The sequence below is a fragment of the Galeopterus variegatus genome, unplaced genomic scaffold (genome assembly GCF_000696425.1).
Source record: "Galeopterus variegatus unplaced genomic scaffold, G_variegatus-3.0.2 Scaffold1114, whole genome shotgun sequence".
Classification (NCBI taxonomy): Eukaryota; Metazoa; Chordata; class Mammalia; order Dermoptera; family Cynocephalidae; genus Galeopterus; species Galeopterus variegatus.
Window position 1 is genome coordinate 1642 of NW_007727225.1, and position 20605 is coordinate 22246.

At 33.9% G+C, this 20605-nt stretch overlaps 1 protein-coding gene across 4 annotated transcripts in view; it reads left to right on the forward strand.

Moving 5' to 3' along the window:
- Positions 1–4732: 4732 nt before the first annotated feature.
- The window catches only part of PTBP2 (polypyrimidine tract binding protein 2), a 50649-nt gene continuing 34776 nt past the window's right edge, over positions 4733–20605 (forward strand). For all 4 annotated transcript variants that reach the window (XM_008574894.1, XM_008574895.1, XM_008574896.1 and 1 more), the window contains exons 1-3: positions 4733–4819; positions 15483–15655; positions 16838–16981. In XM_008574894.1, coding sequence (XP_008573116.1) covers positions 4798–4819; positions 15483–15655; positions 16838–16981 — 339 coding nt within the window. In that variant the 5' untranslated portion in view covers positions 4733–4797. The remainder of the gene's footprint in view (positions 4820–15482; positions 15656–16837; positions 16982–20605) is intronic.

Consider the following 20605-nt stretch of genomic DNA (forward strand, 5'->3'; position numbering starts at 1 on the left):
TCAGTGATTTGTTTGTTTTTTGTTGCTCTTGGAAATGCAAATAGTACTCTGGCAGCACAGCCACACTTCTCAGGCTCGCTCTGTCCTCTGGCATGCCCGCTCCAGACCCATCGCCACCTTGCTCTCTCCTCTCTCTCTTTTTTTTTTTTTAATGTTTATGGCCATTGGTGCTTCTCTTTTGTGAAATTCTATGTAATGCCTGTTTGTGTCTTTTGCATAATAAAAATTTGAGTTTATTATTTAATTGATTTTGTAGTTTTTAAAATACATCATGGTTACTGATTATCTGTTGTTTATTTGTGTTGGTGGTATTTTTTCCCAGTTTGTAGCTTGCTTTGTCACTTCTTTATGCTGACTTTTGATGAATAGAAGTTATTAATTTTAATGTAAAGAGTTTTAATATGGCCACAAGTTTCTTTTGCATCCTACTTAAAAATTATTTACATGATCCCATTCTTTATCTATGCATTTTAATTTTTCCCTTTTTCTTCTGGACGTCTTCCATGTTGATTGTTGGAAATCTTTAAAGCAATCTCTAATCATAGTTTTTAGGTTTTCAACTGATGTAAAGCAGTTTCTTACACATAGATTTTGTGGCCAGTTTGTTGTAGAATTTATCTGTATTTTTTTATATGTTTAGTTTTCTTGCATCTTAAGTTAAAAAGTTCATACATAACCAGAGTTCATAAAGATATCTTAATATGTTTTCTAAAATTTTAGAAAGTTTTTCTTTTTACATTTGTCTGTATCAGAAAATTACTTCTTTGTTTGTGTATTTTATTGGATAGGAATCGAATTTCATTTTTTGCCCTTACGGAGGTAGTCGGTTACATTAAAATCTGCAGCATCTTCCCCCCGCCCCATGTTACTGGTATATATATCTTAGGGTAAAGGCAAAGCTGCTAGAACAAAATGCAGAACATAGTGGCATAAATGGACTAGAAGTTTATTTCTCTCCTGCAAGTGAAAGTCGTGCTGGTATAAGAAAATGGTATGAAACTGTACTATAAGGTATTCTTTCATCAGGTGGCTTCATTAATCCCTAGGCTTTTGTTCTTGGCTGTGGGGTCTTATGCTATACAAGGGTACTTCAGAAATTCTTGGAAAGACTTACATTATCTGTCAATTCCATTTTTTTTACAAACTTTTTAAGTGCCCTAGTATAATTATGCTGTCCCTTTTTTTCCCCCTTGATTTTCTTCCTGGAGGTTTGTCTATTTTATTGTCTTGGTTTTTTAAGAAGTCAGCTTTTGATTCTATTGATCTTCTTCAGTGTATTGTTATTTTCTGTATTTTTATTGGTTGCATGAGATAGTGCTTTCCCAGCCTCTAATAGTAATAGGTAGCACTCAGTTCACCTATTCGTCGTCTTTGTAGCACCTCTGTGTTTAAGGAGACAAGGAATACTCACTCATATGAGTGGGTACTTTCCTTCTTTGAGATTCTAGTTTCCCTCAGGAACTTGATATTCATGTCCTTGGCCCATGTCTTTCTGTCATGTTTCTCTAGGTTTATATCTCTAGAGGAGAAAATGTTTGGTCAGCTCTCGGTTCTGAAGCCCAACAGAGCCCATGAACTTTTGTAAACCTCAGCCTTCAGTTCATGCTTGCCTTCCTGGCAACTCTAGCAGCTCTTCCAACTGGGAATGATAAGTGGTAGTTGGATTGGACTATTATGATGAACAGAATATCTATAGCTGTGAGAAGGAAAAACAGGAAATTTGTATCATTTGGAATGAATGCCAAATGGCCTTTAATCTGTACTTACTTTTTTTTTTTTTTTAAAGATGACCGGTAAGGGGATCTTAACCCTTGACTTGGTGTTGTCAGCACCACGCTCACCCATTGAGCTAACCAGCCATCCCTATACGGGATCCGAACCTGGGGCCTTGGTGTTATCAGCACCACACTCTACCAAGTGAGCCACGGGCTGGCCCAATCTGTACTTACTTTTGCACTTACCTTTTTTTTTTTTCTTTTTAAAATTTATTTCTTTCTCTAGTAGGCATATAAATTATATCTTCCTATATCACCATTTTCCTAATTGTTTATTTGGGATGCTAGTTTTTCTTGAAATGGTCATTGATACTGCACAGGAGGAAGAGTTTCTGTGATCAGATTTAACAAGAGACACCAATGCAATCTTAACATTTAATTTCTTTTTATAGTTGAATCTAAGATCAGTTGACATCTATCTTAATTAAATTTCTTAAAAAGTATATATTCTTAATAGAGATTTTGATTCCGAGTTTAAGTACCACTAATTTGATTTGTTTTAACAGCCACTAACAAACAGCCATCACTCACTACCATTGATTGATTCATTTTGTGTATATTCCATGTTAAACAACAAGGCTGAGATATTTCAAGTAAAATTGTTCCATCAGTCAATGTGGTAATGTTAATATTTATCAATACTGAAGAATCATTTCTTTTGAGTATACTGATGGTAAGCTTTTTACTCAGTGGAAAGGCAAATATAATTGCCTTTTTATAAAAAATGTAATTTATAAAAATACTCCAGTAATATTTGTAAAATCTCAAGATTGCAAATAATTTGATATTAATTCTTCCGACTCAGTTATGAAGGCTGTTGGATCTGTTCTCCTAACAGCAGATATGAAATCACTTGAGGAAGAAAAAAGACTACAGATACAAAATTTTTAAAAAATTAAAAAGACTTTTTTGTGCATAAAGAGGCATTGCAAGGAGGAGGAGGGGAGCTTCCCACACACCGTAAGTCAGAATTAGAGGCTTTCTTTTATACTTGAGTAGACCCAAGATTCCCCACCCATCATCTTCTAGAATTACTTGTGATCCACTGGGGTGGAAAGATTTTGATAAGTAAGCAAACAACTGAAGACTAAACTGATAATATACATTTGAAAAGAGGTAAAATATACTTCTGAAAACTAGTGGAGTCAAAGTGTTTTTGAGAACTAAGGAAATAAGACATTGAAGATCTTCTAAGGGGGTATAAATTTTGTTCAGGTGAGTAAAACATTAAGGGTCTCTTCAGGCTTTTTTTTTTTTTTTTTACACTTTTAGAACATGTGATCTGAAGTTAACGTTAATTTATGGAAGGGCTTATTTTATTCACTGTGTAAGAAACTTCCCCATCCTATGTGGGGGGGCCATCTTTGCTTTTATGTACGGAGTAATTTGACTACAGTTACTTGATCCAAGAACAAGGGCCAAAATATATGTAGCAGTTGTTAATGTTAATAATCAACATTCATTCACTTATTAGTCAGCCAGTATGTACAGACATTGAGCTTGATTGACACTTGGGAATATTATAGTGAATTCTACTGATGTGGGCCGGGCACTTTGCCTTATAATTGCTATGTTATTATCATGTAAGGGCTGTGATGGTAGATGCTATTACTGTTCTACAAATGAAGAATTTAAGTCTTAAATGATTAAGTACAATTACATAGCTAATAAATAGAAACTGAGCTTCAGAGCCCTTTTTCTTGACACCATGTTGTATACTTGTTATAAAAACATAAAGAAATCTAGGAAACTTTTAAAAATTGTTGATAATAGTAAACCAGTAATGTATGTCGTTGGCTCTTTTTTTGTTTACCATTTTTATATTTGTTGAATTACAGCTTATTATGAGTTTAAACTCAAAATAGCATAAAGTTTATGGTTGATTTGGATTTTTTTGACTTTCTGCAATGTTTTGATAAATTGTTATCTCTCATACATTTTTTCATTTTGATGGTTTCATTCAACTTCTTTGTACTGATTGGTTGTTTAAATCAGCCATTATTGATTTAGCTATTTTTAAATGTTAATATGCATGTATGTAAATATACACATACTTAAAATAGGCAAAACAGTTGATTTAGCTAGTTTAATATTAGTCTATTTACACATATTTTTGTAAATACACACATTTTCAAAGTAGCTGAAATATTACTGGCTGGTTTGAACAACTGCAGTTTCCAAACATGAATTTATAACCTTTTCTCTAAAGGATTTTAGGACGTGACTCTATATTTTGGCAAAAATAAATTTCTGGTTCTATAGATTTTGCTTTTGCTATCAATGTTTTTTTAGTTGCTGAACTATGTCCCTAACTTTAATTTTAATGATAGTGAAGATAATGATTGACTTACCAGTATGAAGTTCTGATTTTCTAAAGACCTGAGTTATCTGAATGAATAAAGGACTGTTGGGATGAATGTTTATGAGAAAGTCTAGCTGCTGTAGCATTAGTTTGTTTGTAAAAAATTGAGGTAGTTTTTCAAAGCTTTTTTTTTTTTTTTTTAAAGATGACCGGTAAGGGCATCTTAACCTTTGACTTGGTGTTGTCAGCACCATGCTCACCCAGTGAGCGAACCGGCCGTCCCTATATGGGATCCGAACCCGGGGCCTTGGTGTTATCAGCACCACACTCTACCGAGTGAGCCACGGGCCGGCCCCTCAAAGCTTTTGATTATGGGACCTAATCATGTTTTCTGTTTATTGGCCTTTGGACTTGGATGAAAGGAGGGAAGAGAACACTATATTGCCTTCGTGGGAAAGGGAGAGGTGTACATGGGAGGAGGGTAGGGAGAATGAAGATAATTTTTTTTTTTTAAGGAATTAAATATTTTAACTATTTTCAATATTGTAACATTTGAAATTTGTTTTTTAGTGAATATTTGAAAAGTTACAGATAAGTGATAAGGCTTTCAGATTAATATTTTTAAATTTAAAGATGTCTTATGCTAATCTGTTTTTGTTTTTATAGAGAGGATCTGACGAACTGCTCTCAGGCAGTGTTCTCAGTAGTCCAAACTCTAATATGAGCAGCATGGTAGTTACAGGTAAGAACAATCAGTCGTTATTTGCCATTTTATGGGGCAACGTTAAAACTAATTTAGTCTTTTTTACCAGAATTAGCCTTTATTTCTAAATGCTGTGTTGAAATATTTTAGAGGAAATGTTACTAGTGTTTAATGTGGCAAGTGAAAAAACCTGAAGCTGGTGAGTGGGCAAGTAACTTTTAACTCATACTCCTTTTTTTTTTTTTCAAATCACAAAAATGTAATCCTTTCTCTTCCATGTTAAAAATCCCCTCATGTGCCCCTTTCATATTTTTCTGTTGCTTTTGGTTCTGGTGTTTGCATGTCATAGAGTATTTTCCAGTATTTCTTCGTTATGACACAAACCCTAAAGCTCAACCCATAAATAAAAAACAAAAAATTCAATTGCAGTACACACATAGTTATTTTCTTTCTCTGGTTTCAACTTTTTTTCTTTGATGTAATAATATTTTACTTGTTTGGATTGATTTTCTTTGTTATCTATTGAAAATTTAAGGTGATTTATTTAATATTCAGAGGTAGAGTTTTTCTTAAATTTGTATATGTCTGAAATAACATTGTTGGGTTTTTGTAATGTCTGTCAGTAAACAAATATAAACTAGTTTTTAGACCTTAGTTTTATGGCTGGTGAACTAAATTTTGAATCTGATTATTACTATTATTACATGAATTTACCTTATAACCCTCCACCTCACATTATTTATCTGAAACCAAAGTTCCCTCTTTCTGTATCCTTTCCCGAATTACATGCTCCAGGAACTAATTATTTTTGGCAATTAAAGTATTGTATGAGACTAGAAGACATTTTGATTTTCTTTAGGTAGTTGTTGCTTGTGTACACACACACACACACACACACACACAACCTTGGTACAAACTTACACATCACACACACACCTTGGCACAAACTTACACATCACACACACACACACACACACACACACACACCTTGGCACAAACTTACACATCCCTGACAGTTCAGTTAACTAAAAATTATAATGAAGTACTTAACAAATATAATCATAACGATGTGAACATGAATTTGTTAACACATCATTATTACTGATTTTTCTATGTAGTGATTACAAAGCCAAATCATTAGTCCATAATTTTGATAGTTAAAAGCACCATGTGCATATAATTGAACAAATATGCTCAATTGTCTATAACTCTGCTTTGTCAGTTTCGTTTCTTTTTTTTTTTTTTTTTTAATGTAGTGATAATGGAAATGTCTTTAAAATTAATGTTCAGGGTTATGACAGAGGAACTGGTAGCAGTCTTGCCCCCTTTTCCAATCTCCCCCCAAAATAAAAAATTATATACCTGAATAAAATATATGGGACAGCTGTTGTCTGGAATTTATGAGCAGAGAGAACAAGATCATGATCCTTGAGAGAAGGAAAACATCTGTAAGGTAAGTATCATGATTAATTTGGCTTTCTACCTTGGAAGTACCTTACTGCTGCAGCACGGGAATGTGGAGCTCTCAAGCACAGCATAGATGTCTCACTGAGCTGAAGAAACTGAGATTGGAATTCAAAGCTCCTCAAACATCTGGGATTTGTGAAGGGTTCTGGAGCAAAGGAAATTGTCTAAGAGTTTATACATAGGGCAGGGAGCAGAATTTGGTGTGGGGATTTACTTCATTCAGAATTTTGGATAATGGCTAGGTTGCATGTTTCCAGGTTGAGACTTTGCAAGGTCTATCAGAAATCACCTGCTCTGGGGCTCAGAGCTAAAGGGTAATTTCATGGGCTGAACAGTGCTCTGAGACTTTGGAGTTCTGGGAAGTCAGAATGTAGACATCTTGCAGAGTACCTCAGGCACTTAATTTAGACTAAAGAAAGTTCAGGCCTTAAAGGATCAACCCCTATAGTCAGTGCCATCCATAAGATTAAGTTAAGAAACTGAAAGTCTAACCTGACACCATGCGAAGGATTCACCAGTAATATAGTTGCCTGCCCAAACAAAATAACACCTCCTAAGGAAGACCAGCACGATTCAGTGTTCCTACAGATATCACCCATAATATCTAGCATACCATCAAAAATTACAAGTCATGTGAAGAAGCAGGAAAATAACCCATAAACTAGAGAAGAAGCATTCAGTAGGAGCAGACTTCAAAATGATGTAGATATTAGAATTAGCAGATGAGAACTATAAATATTTTTAAGGTATAAAGGAAAAGATTGAAGTAATGAGTGAACAAACGGAGATAAACTATAAAGAACTGTAGAGAAAGCATATAGGACTATTCTAACTGAAAAATGCAATATTTGAAATGAAAAATTAAATGGTTGGAACCAACAGCAGATTGGAGACAACAGAAGAAAGGTTAGTGAACTTGAATACAGATGAATACAAGTTATTCAGTCTTCCAGAGAGAACAAAATATATTTATTTGACAAACAATCTAACGTGTGTAATTGGAGTTGTAGAGAGGAAATAGAATGGGGAAAAAAAAAATGTATATATATATTTGAAACAGTAAAGACTGAAAACTTCTAAAATTTGAGGAAAAAAATAATCAGCTTACAGTTATGAGAATTCTCAGTAAACTCCCAATGTAGGATAAATGAAAAGGACGATATGTAGGCACATAACAGTCAAAATATTGAAAACTAATAATAAAGAGCAAATCTTAAAAACAGCCAGGACAAAGACATTTAATAGGAGGCTAACACTTTGCACTAAAAGAAAAAAAAAAAAAACTAACTTCTTGAGACATTCTTGAGTGGAATGACATTACATGAAAATGTGGATGTGCAGAAAATAAAGAGTAGTACTAGGAGTGGTAAATATGTATGTAAATAACAAAGGCTGTCTCTCTTAATCCTCTAAATTTCCTTGAAAGACTGTTTATATAAATTAAAACTTTGTATTATGGGGTTTATTATATATAGAGAGATGTTTATATGACAACAATTAGTACAGAGTAAAGATAAATGGAATTTTACAGTGATAAGGTTCTTATATTTTATATGAATTAACTCTTAACATAAAACGATCTTGATAAATTAGGGTGCATGTTGAAATTCCAAGTACAGTTGCTTAAAAAAAAGATAAAAAGAAGTATAGCTGAAAGGAAGTTGGAGCATTGAGTGCCTCTTTTCAAGGATTACTGTAAAGCTACAATAATCAAAACAACATCCTGTTGGCTTAAAGAAAGATAAATAGGTCAGTGGAACACAATAGAGAGTTCAGAAATAAACCCACAAAACTGGATGTCTGATTTTTGACAGAAGTGCAAAGTCAATTCAGTGGAGAAAGAGTAGACTTCAACAATTGGATATACCCATGTGGGAAAACAAAACAAAAAAAAAGATCTTGGATACGAAAATTAATTCCAAATGGATCATGACTTAAATGTGAAACCTAAAATTATAAAACTTCTAGAAGAAACTGTAGTAGAAAATCTTTGTGACCTTGGGTTAGGCAGAAATTTCTTAGATATGACCCTAAAAGCACAATCTATAAAAGAGCAAATGGGACTGGACATGAGAATTAAAAACTTCTGCTCTTCAGAAGACACTGTTAAGAGAATGAACAGACGAGCCATAGAGTGGCAGAACATCTTTACAAAGCATATAGCTAGCTGATAAAGGACTTGTATCCAGCATATATATATACGCACACACATACATACATATATATATATAAAATCAGAATATATAAGTTCAAACTCAACAATAAGGTGACAACCCAATTTCAATTGGGCAAAATATTTGAACAAAAAAGGTATGCAGATGGTAAATAAGCACATGAAAAAGATGCTCAGCATTGTTAGAGAAACGCAAATTAAGATCACAATGATATAACATGCATACCAATTAGAATGACTAAAATTAATAAGACTGACCATACCAAGTGTTGGAAAGAATGTTATGGAAATGTCATACTTATATACCATTGATGGGAATGTAAAGTTTTAGAGCTACTTTGGAACACAATTTGGCAGTTTCTTAAAAGGTTAAATATATGCTTACTGTATGATCCAGCTGTTTGTCTCCTAAGGATTTACCCAAGAAGAATAAAGGCATATGTTCATTTAAAAACTTGTATGTGAATGTTTATAGAGCTTTATTTGTAATAACCGAAACCTGAAACAACCCAAATGTCTATCCACAGATGGATGGATAAATAGATGGCTCTTTTGGCACTGTATGCCTTTCCATACATCCAGTGGAATACTACTCAGCCACTTGGAGTGGGCTGTTGATACACACAACAGCAGGGATCAATCTCCAAATAATTATGTTGTGAGAAAGAGGAAAAAAAGGGTACATCTTAAATTCTGTATGATTTCATTAAACTCTAGTGAATGCCAACTAATCTGAAGCAAATTGGTGGTTGCTAGGAGTTTGCGGGTGGGAAAGGGTGGGGGGAGGGGTGGCAGAGGAGTGGCCTCAAGGAAATTTTGGAATGATGGATATATGTACTCACTTGTGTTGGTGGTTTTATGGATGTTTGTGTGTGTATGTATGTCAAAACTTGTCAAATTGTACACTTTAAATATATGCACACACATTAGAATGGCCAAAATCCAGAACATGGACAAAACCAAATACTGGTGAGGATGTGGAGCAACAGGAACTCTCATTGCTGGTGGGAATGCAAAATGGTACAGCGTCTTTGGAAGATAGTTTGGTGGTTTCTTACAAAACTAAACATAACTTTTCAAGTGTACATAGAATGTTCACCATGATAGATCACATATTGGATCATAAAATAACTCAATATATTTCAAATGACTGAATGCTCATAAAGTATCTGATTATAGAAGAATTAAATTAGAAATCAAAAATAGTAAGAATTCTAGGATAGTACCAAATACTTAGAAACTAAACTATGCAATTCTGAACAATACATGGATCAAGAATTATTCTAAGGGGCATATTTCTGACAATGAAAATCTAACATCAAAATTTGTTGGCTGCAACCCAAGAGGTATGTAGGGGGAAAAAGTATGTCTTCAAGGTTTAAAACTCCCTATGAAGACTGACCAAAAGAAGAAACATAAATTACCAGTATCAAGAATGAAAGTAGAGATATCACTGCAGATCCTACTCCTTTTTTTTTTTTAAAGTATGTTTAGGAATGATATATATAATGTACTTTATGATGAAAGAATCAATGTCATGTTTTTGTAGTGATGGAATAAAATTCCTTAAAGCCTTGTTTTAACATAAGAAAATCACATGCAGTCAATTTATGCACAGAGAAAACATCGATTTTTAAGGTTTTTCTGTTTTTTCTAACAAGGGAAGATGAAAGTTTGCTTATGTTCTAAAAGACCCCGATGTGAATACTGTTAACTTATAACAGCAAATAGCGTAAAGACCTTTTAAAACTAGTGATTTTGCCTTGAAAAATACTCCGTTATGGTACAGATGTCTCAAAAAGGGACTTTTGCGGATGTTATAAGGACACTTTTTATGGTTATCAAATAAAGAACAAGATTTCATTCATATGTTTCAGCTTCCAGCTTTATCCAAAATGTTTCTTCTGATTGATTTTATTATAGAATTTGGTTTCTCAACAGTCTTGCCCTTATCTGTCTAGACTTTCTCTATACCTATTGAACAGGTGGTTTTGTGTCAAACAAAAAACTAGTTTTAGAAATTAGAAAAGTTAATGTTACTAGAAACAATATTTAATAAGTTGATACAGTATGGGTATTTTGTAATAAATTAGTTTCTTCAGGAGAAATAAAAGGTAGTATTTCAAAACTACAATTAGTCCCAACTAGCATTGGAATTGGATTTTGTTGAAAGGAATTTGTAACTATTTGGCAGTGGGGAGGAGGCTTGACAATTGTAGAATATGGTTTCAAAGTTTTTAGTCATTTTTTTTAATAGCTGTGGAAATGGAATGTTGCTTTAGGTGTACATATTTCTACCAGTGCTGATTGTTATTCTGTAATAGAAGGATTTATTTATTATTGCTAAAATGTGACATTTTTGCTTTATGTGAAAGAACTAAAATCATTCCATAGATTGTTGTGCATGTTGCTCAAAACTTTGGGATTTTCATTTTAATTTTTACAGACATTTTTGATGTGATGTCATTCCGTTCTGTTATAAAGCTTTGAGAATATTCCAGCAGATTATTACAGGGTTTTTTTTTTTTTTTTTTTTTTTTTTTTTTTTAAAAAAAAAAAAAAAAAAACCCTTAAAAAATTTGGGGGAAATTTTTAAAAATTTTTAAAAATTTCCCCCAAATTTTTTAAGGGTTTTTTTTTTTTTTTTTTTAAATAAAGATGACCAGTAAGGAGATCTTAACCCTTGACTTGGTGTTATCAGCACCACACTCTCCTGAATGAGCCACAGGCCGGCCCCCAGATTATTACAGTTTTAATGTTTATGAGGATTCTAACAACATGCCTTCTTGCTTATAGAGGTAATGAGAGCCCTACTTTAGGTACCTTGCATGTTTTTCCACCTCATGCCTAAGGTACTTTTGGCAACTAGATTATGCAGCTACTTGGAAATTCAGTTACAGCCAGCTTTTACAGCATGTCTTCTAGTGAGGCTTTTTGTGTGGTGGCTGTTGGAGCCAGCAGACTAACAGAAGTACCATCTATCTATATATACCTGCTTTCTTTTCCTGGTTAACTCTGAAATTTCTGCTTTCCTGTATAGGAATTAGTACCAACATTCATTTTTCTTAGCTTAGACTCTTTTCACTTTTCTAAAGCCAGCAATTTCTGTAATGCTGTGCTTTTGCCTTGAAGTCTAACTAAAACTGCTTAGAATTAATACTTGGCCTCTCAGTATCATATTTGATAAAGGGAGTTACCAATGCTTGTAAAAATGCTTGAGTCTGAATGACTTGGGGAATGAGGATGTACTTATATTTTGTCAAGTAGTCAGTTTGGACACTGGACAGATGAAGTGTATAGTTGTGAAATGTACTTCATGTTAGTTTGCAGGTGAAAGTATTGGTGAATGAGTGGGACTGTTTTAATAGATTTACAAATTAAATGGGAAGGTGATTGTTGAAACCCAGGCACTGAAGTGTTTATAATGAGCAAGAAAGGATAAGAAGGACCTTGGGACCAAAACAGCTTGGGAGACGGTTTCTGGGAATGCAATAAGCAGGGTTTCAAAGCAGGTATCAAATGTGTCAGGGAAGTAAGAAAAGTAGAAGTGGAAATTGTTAGGGGTTCTATGAGAGACTCAGTAAGGAAGAGAGGTTCACAGTCCCTTGGTCACTGATGGATGAGATGATTTAACAAATTATCTATGATCTTGGTGAGACCAATTTATTTGAAAACTGCAGGAAAAAGCCAATGGAGAACAAAGGTCAGTCAAGAGGAGAAAACTTGACTTCATTTCAAAGGTGAAGGTGTTGGCTAGAATTGAGGTAGAAAACAGGTTTTGAGTTTGGAAGATAAATGTTCAAGTACAGACAGTTTTTAAATTTTGTTTTGAAGTTGTGAGTAGCTGAATATCCTTCCTTAAGCAAAGGGCCTTAAAAGGGCTGAATAATACTCCTGTGTGGAAAGTGGCGTACTTAAAGTTTTCTACCATTTATATGCAACTTGTATACGTAAGTAAAAGCATTACTACATGCCTTGTTAATTGAGCATAAAGTCCTAAAAAAACATTTGAATTATTACAAGTTTTAGATACCCAGAGAAAAGTTTCTGGGTTTACTGAGGGCAGTGGAAGGGAGTCCAAGTTATTGTGCTTTGTCTTCTGAAGAATCATAGGTCTGTAAGCCAGACAGACCCAATTCTACTTACTTATCTAAGAGAGTAATAAATGGCCTAGATATTTCATAAGCTCAGGGTTGCACATTTTCTTTTGCCCTTTTTCTTTTCTAGGGTTAGGGTGTTTTTATATATGAAAATAGGCTTTGTTGTATGATCAAAGGAGTCTCCATTTCCCAGTTCACATTCTCATAGTATTGATTATTTAAAATAAAGATTTTCATATTTTTTAGCACTAAGATAGGATATCTAGTAGCCACCCTCTTAAGAAATTAACTAACTGGGGGAGTATCAGGTAGTATGAAGAGAAGGTGAAAATTTTGGTAGTTACATGGTAACTGGCTTGGTCTTTCTGAGGAAAGAACATATCTTTAGGCCATCATACATAACGTGAAGTTTGTTTTTGGGATCCTCCTATATAGTGTAGTGGTTTAAGAGCACAGGCTATGGAGTTTTCTACTACTTCCTGTCTTCATTTCTTAGTAACTGTCTGGCCTTTGGCATTTAACTAGTTCTTACCAGTAAATGGGGTTGATAGGTCATGATAATAGCAATCTTAGAGTTGTAAATTACCTGTCATGTAGTTAACTTGTGGATGTTAAATATTAATGCAAAAGAAAATTGCATCTTTTCTATTTATCTTATTCTTTGTTAAACGTAACCCACCATCCTGTATTATTCAGCTGTTTTACTTCTGCCTTCTATCCATTATCCAGAAAATATCCAACACAAATCCAAAACCATAAGCTATTCTGTTGTCTAAATAACAGGTTTAGGAAGGCTTTGTCTTTTGGGGATTATATTCTGAAAATCATTTTGGAAGTAGAAGCCCTTTTTTCCCTTACAGGTACAGTAATAGGTAGTATTTTTTTTTTTTGTGGCCGGCCTGTAAGGGGATCTGAACCCTTGCCCTTGGTGGTACAACACTGCCCTCTTAAACAGCTGGGCTAATCAGCCAGTCCCTGGTAGTATCTTTATTCTGGTGTTTTTTTCTTGCCTTCACCCAGAAGGAAAAGGACAGACCAAATTAGGAGAAACTGAAATTTGCTGTTTTGAGTATCCTGATACCATAATTCGTAACTCATGGGGCTCTTGGTTGGATTATGAAATATTTGTACTTGTTATTCAAATTAATGAATAAAAACAGACTATCAGGTTTCTGTATTAAGACTGCTTTGCCAGGAAAAGGCCTTAGTCCTACAGAAGAACATGTGTGTATGCCAATTATATGTTTTAAAATATGTATTTTTTATTCCCTGCTTTAATTTAAATTTTCAATTAACAGACCCAGTGATGATTTTGTTAGATAAGATACTGCAAAATAGAAGGTTCAGCCTCTTCTTTTTGATAAGTTCAGGTGTCTTTGCACTCACAAGTCTTCCTCGGAAATGAAAGGAGGTGTGGATAGCTTCTTGTAGTTTTTCACATTTCTGGAGTAATGAAGAGCTAGTCAACCAAGATTTTCAGAGTAATATATTCAGAAGTTAGAGCTTACTACTCTTCTGTACAAAGGAAATCTAAGTGGATTTTTAAATGCATTGGTGGTTATTCAAGTATATAAACCAAAGTGAAGCCCTTAGAGTAAAATATGACTTAAGTATAGCTTGACAAGTAAATCATCAAGTAGGTTCACATATTATCTCCTAGAGATACTTTCTCTGGTCATCCAATAAGGTCATCACCATCTCCCTCTACCAGTCCTTGGCTAAGTCACTTTTAATCACATCACTCTGTTTTACTTTTTTCATATCACTTATCACTGTAAGAAATTATATCTGGTTCATGTTCTAGTTAGTCCACCTCTCTCTATAGTCTACTGGACTATAGAGCATTAGGAATCATATTTATCTTGTTCACTACTGTATTCCTAGATCCTAAAACAGTAGCGGATGCATCCCTGATAGTAAGTGTTTAAATTGAGTGAATTTTGAACACACTGGACGTCAAGATGATCTTAGAGTTTTAAAGATATTGTTAAGTATATGTACACACATTCTGTTGCTTATAGATAGTATTGAATGCTTTGGAGAATACCATAAAGTACCTAAAATTTTATACAAAAGAGTATACATGTATATTTCTAAATGTACAAGGATCCTTCATTTTAGTTAAGAGTCTCACAAATATCCTTGGGTCTCTAGAAAATTAATAACCACTGATCTGGTATAGTGAATAGACTTGCAGGTCCTTCAAACAATTCTACATAAAACATCTTTTTAATAGGCATCTTTAATAAGATTTTATATTTGGTGAAGCTTTGGAATGAAGGCAGGTAACTAATTTATTGACTGGAATGTATTAGTTTAAAGCTAGAATAACAGAATAAGGTAATTTCATGAGTGATTTATAGTATATTGATGTTAATAGCCACAAAATATTTAGATAGAATAGGTGATAAATATTAACACATCAGGAGAGGCCCATTGTAGATAAGCCATAATGTTTATCACATAATCATTTTTATAGAATTGCCTTCTTTGACCCCACTTTTGAATACAACATTTTCCAAATTGAACAGTTTATTATTTCTCAGGCAAAATGATAATCTCCCTAATTTTGCCAACCCAACCTTTTCACATTTTTTGTATTTCTGTTAGTCTGTAATAAGATACTTAAATTGAAAGATAATTATGTTCTTTAGTCATTGGACAATTTTTTATGAAATTGCATTTTTGCTTGTCACATTACTCTTTGCATATACTGTTCAGAAACATTACTTAGCAATCTTAAGTAATTGGTAACTTAATTTCATCTAATAATAATTGATGGATATGATTTTATCCATTCATTTGAATACCCAGATATTGAATCTTTAGGAATTATTCAAGTGTACTCAGCTTTATTTTTAAGTTCTTTCCAAAGCTTTTTTTGTAGTATTTACACAAATAAGGAAAATTAATATAATCTTTTATTGTTACTGTATAAAGACTATTTTTTAATGTCTTTCAGCCAATGGTAATGATAGTAAAAAATTTAAAGGAGAAGATAAAATGGATGGTGCTCCTTCTCGTGTACTTCATATTCGGAAGTTACCTGGTGAAGTGACAGAAACTGAAGTTATTGCTTTAGGCTTACCTTTTGGTAAGGTGACCAACATCCTTATGCTGAAAGGAAAAAATCAGGTACATTTCTTTCAGGGTTTATAAAACGTTAAACTCCAAACTACCCGGCATATGTGAATTGTCACCTAATAAAATGGTAAGGATGTAGTAAATTAATTTTCCAAAAGAACTTAACAGAAGTCTTGCTCTAACTTTTTCTGGTAGATGTGTGTGGAAAACTAATGCTAGGTTGCCAAAATGAGTAAGTCGTCATAGTTTTCAAATTTTGCCTTTTGAATTCACTTTAGGACTCTGAACAATTTTATGATGAGATTGTGGAAAATACTAATGAAATATTTCTTTTATTGTGGCTCTGCTCTTTGTGACATCAGAAATCAGTTGGGGCCACTAGTAGCATTTTACTTTTAAGCTTACTTATTCCATGAAAATATTTATCTGATAGCTTGAATAGAAATTGTTAATTCTGGATATTCTTCATTCAGTAGATATAAATGTAGCATCAGGGCTCAGGTACATTAAATATAAAAATTTTTTTTTTTTTTATTTTGTCAATATACAATGTAGTTAGTTATTGTGTCCCATCACCAAAACCTCCCTCCCTCCTCCCTCTCCCCCCCCCCCCCCCGATGTGTCCCCCCCATTTTTTTTTTTTTTATTTTGTCAATATACAATGTAGTTAGTGATTGTGTCCCATCACCAAAACCTCCCTCCCTCCTCCCTCTCCCCCCCCCCCCCCCAGATGTGTCCCCTCCATTTTCTTGTTGTAAGAGCTTCAAAAAAAAAAAAAAAAAAGTTGAGGTTGTAGGAAGATTTAAAATTTTGTTTTAAAATTTAAAAGAATTTATGAAATTTAACATTCCTCTGAATATAGTTAATATTATAGTTGATCTGACATTTAATTATTAATTGTACTGCTTTTAAAATAACTTTGAGTGTTATACTCTCTAGGGTGGAAGTAGTAAATTTCTGATGTTGCAGTATGTTTACATTTTCTCTTGCTTTTATTGGGGAAATATATTTGTGGGGTGTATTCAGAGAGTTTTTGTCTAAGGTTAGCTTTAATGGTATACCTACACTTCAATGAGAGATTTCTAATTCCACTTATTAGAACATTTAAATGTAACTTGAAAGGTTATATTCTAGATAATTGATTTTTTTTTTTAACCAGCTGAATAGATTACACAGATATTAAAGTTTGACTTTTATTCATCGTATTAAAATTTTTGCTATTTAAACTTTCAGGCATTTTTGGAACTAGCAACAGAGGAAGCAGCTATTACTATGGTTAATTACTATTCTGCTGTGACACCTCATCTTCGCAACCAGCCGATTTATATCCAGTACTCCAATCACAAAGAACTAAAGACAGATAATACGCTAAACCAGGTGAGTATGTGTAGATACATAAGTAAAATGGCATAGAACATATTACGAATCTTAAAAACATTTTAACAGAAAATAAAACGTTTAACCTTTCAGGAGATATTTCTGCAGGCATTTTCTTGTTATTTTTAAGGTGTTTTCATGCTGTATGTCCCTAAGTATTAAATATTACATTAATTTACAAAAAGTGTGTGTGGCCTGTTATTTTCAAATTCTAAATTAGTACTGGATAAATTAGTAAAATATTCTTTTCTAAATTATTTTAATGTCCTGGTCAAAATGTTCTTTTTCTTGTTGCAAGTTAAAATTTTTGTATAGAAACTATTAAGGTACAAAGTTCAGTGCCACTGGTTGCTTGACTTTTTTTTTTTTTTTTTTTTTTTTTTTTTTTTTTTTTTTGTCTTTTTTGTGACCGGTAAGGGGATCGCAACCCACCAGCCATCTCTATATAGGATCCGAACCCGCGGCGGGAGCGCTGCTGTGCACCGAAGCGCCGCACTCTCCCGAGTGCGCCACGGGGCCAGCCCTGTTGCTTGACTTTTTAATAGGTCTTAATTTCTTATGGAAAAATTCCTTTTGAAGATGTGTTAGTGATTTTCCTAGGAAAAAAAATCTAAGAATGGAGAATATATGAATGTACTGATGTTTTAAAAATGAAATGTAGAAGATGTTATTTTAAGTTAATATGTTAAAAATAGTGTAAGGATGTTTTTATACCTAAATATGTAGGATTGCCTTAATGCTCTAAAATCTTAAGTTCTTTTAAAATAGTTTTCGAGGGCCGGCCTGTGGCTCACTCGGGAGAGTGTGGTGTTGATGGCACCAAGGCCCCGGGTTCGGATCCCATATAGGGATGGCCGGTTCGCTCACTGGCTGAGCGTGGTGCTGACCACACCAAGTCAAGGGTTATGATCCCCTTACTGGTCATCTTTTTAAAAAAAAAAAAAAAAAGTTTTCGAGCTAATTATATGTTTCTATTTCAATGAAATATAAAATGTATCTGGCTCTTTGTCTTATCAAAAATTTAATGGGAAATAATTCCTGATAGATTTTTGTCATTTTGTAAAAAGCGATTGAAATTATTTTGATATTTAAATAAGCTTGTGAAACCTTTTGCCTAAAAGATAGGGCTATAATTTCAGCTATTTTTGTTTTTTTTTAATTTGATAATAAATTTTTTGTTTCTTTATTGCTTGCAAGAATTTATCATAAAGAAGTATCCCAAAAGAAAATGTCTATTCTCTATTCTTTGAACTTAGATTTTTTTTTTTGCATTTGTCTATTTTAGTATTTATTTTAAATTTTAAATTGACAGATAATAATTGTATATATTTATGGGGTATGTAATGTTTTGATATTTGTATACATTGTGGAATGATCAAATCAGGCTGATATATCCATCACTTCAAACACTTATTTTTTTGTGGTGACATTTAAAATCCATTCTTGTAGCTATTTTGAAAGATATAATACACTATTAACTGTGGTCACTATGCTGTGCAGTTGATCACCAGAACCTATTTCTCTTGTCTGACTTTGTATCCTTTGACCAACATCTGCCCTTTCCTTGTCCATCCCACCCCCATCCTGCCAAGCTCTGATAACTACCGTTCTACTTTCTACTTCTATGAGTTTGACTTTTTTAGATTCCACATGTAAGTGAGGTTATGTGGTATTCATTTCTCTTGCCTGGCTTATTTTTCACTTCGCATGATATCCTCGTAAAATGGCATTTGATATCCTAATTTTAATTTATTTATTAGTATTCTTATAAAGTAATTCATGAATAAATTCTTATTTTAAAAGATTCAAATGAAAGGAATGTGTAAATAAAGATATAGGAAGTCTATAGATAGATGTATGTGGGGGAGGGGGACTTAAAATTTTAGAGGATGACCAGTGAAAGCCCCATTCGGAAGGGACATTTGAATAATGAGCATCAAAGTGGTTAGGGAATAAGCCACTTATTCCACTCTGGCTTATTCCAGACAAAGGGAACAATCAGTGCAGAGTTCCTTCTGTTAAAAAATTCTTTTTTTTGCATTCGTATTTTTAATTTTCAAACATCCTTCAATCTTTGATCATCCTTTTTACATTGTAGTTGGTCATGTCTCATGACTTTATAGTTCTTCGAGGATTCTAATTATAGTATTTTTAAAATACCTCACTGTGCTCTGAATTACTTGTTTTCTTCAGTGTTAGCTTTCATGTTTATCTTGTTCTCAGTCTCCCTCCTCACCCCCCTTCATTGTCTGCTTATATTTCAGAATGGATAATTAGGTTTTATTGGACTTGCATGCTTTCCTTTAGGATGAAATAATAGCTGGATACTAAACTAGTACCCCCACAGTCCCAAATACCAAAGAAACCTTTATTCTGGGCCAACAAAACTCCCTTTAGAATTTTTTTTTTTTTTTTGTCATTTTTTTAATGGTGAGGGGACAACGTTGGTCAAAAGAGGGTGAGAAGAGGATTTAGGCTGTAGGTTCATTTTCATTAGCTCAACTTTCCATTAATCCTTTTGTTTTCTCCTCCTTCCTGTGAACCTGCTAATTTCTAATCTGGTTCCTTGCTGTTACCAGTGTAACCCCTGCTTGCTCTGTGTTCACTGTGTCTTCTGTCCATTTGGTTTTATTCATTTTCTGTATTCCAGGAATTAAATAAAATTATTCTCAGCAAATGATGACCTTTTCTCTCTTTGGTGTTTGTGTTTATTCCATTTTATATACACTTATAGGCATTTTAATAGAATTTCATAGAAGAGAGGCAAATGAATATGTGTTTTAACCATGCATTCTTCCACAAGAATCCTCCATTCAATCGCCAAGTCCTATCAATTCACTGTCCCGAATTTTCTGCCTAGTTTTCTCCATCTCTCTCTCTACTTCTATTGCTCAGTCACCTCTTGGCTATATTGCTACAGTAGCTCTCTTACTAATCCATTTGTGTACTTATCCCTCTTGAATTCTTTTTCCTAGTTCAACCAAGTATGTATCTTTCTAAAATGCACAGATCTAGCTAAGTTACTACTCTGCAGCAGGTCCTTTTCGTGCTTAGGATAAAGGCCCTGAGATGGCTACTATTTCTATCTTATAGCTACTTCTTCCCTATTTGCCTGTGTTTCTGTTCCGAAAGTAATGGCAGATCCTCTAACCTGTGGATGTGCTGAACAGGGACTCGGTGTATCCAGGTACAGGTGGCAGTCGATGGAGTAAAATCTATGGGGACAGAGTTGGCGACTTGACTTTGTGGGGTGGGGGTGCTGAGCACCCATTTGCAGACCCACAGCATCGGTGTAGGCCCTACCTCACCCTGAGAAAGCAGGACTATTGTCCCAAAAGTAATGGTAGATCCTCTAACCTGATGTTTTCACTTGATTTCAGTTTTTAGCTGCCACTGTATCACTGTGCTCTTACATATATGTGTAGTATTATAGTCTGCCTTCCTTTGCACCCACCTTTCCACCCCACACTTCACATGGACAGTTGCTAAATATCTTGATGTCCCCTTTTAGCTATTTCTTTCCTCAGAAAGCCATCCCCTGAGCCACAGAGAGTGGGGTTAGGTTTGGATTGAGGGCCTTTAATGTAAATTAAAGTCATGGTGAGTTACTACCATTCACATACT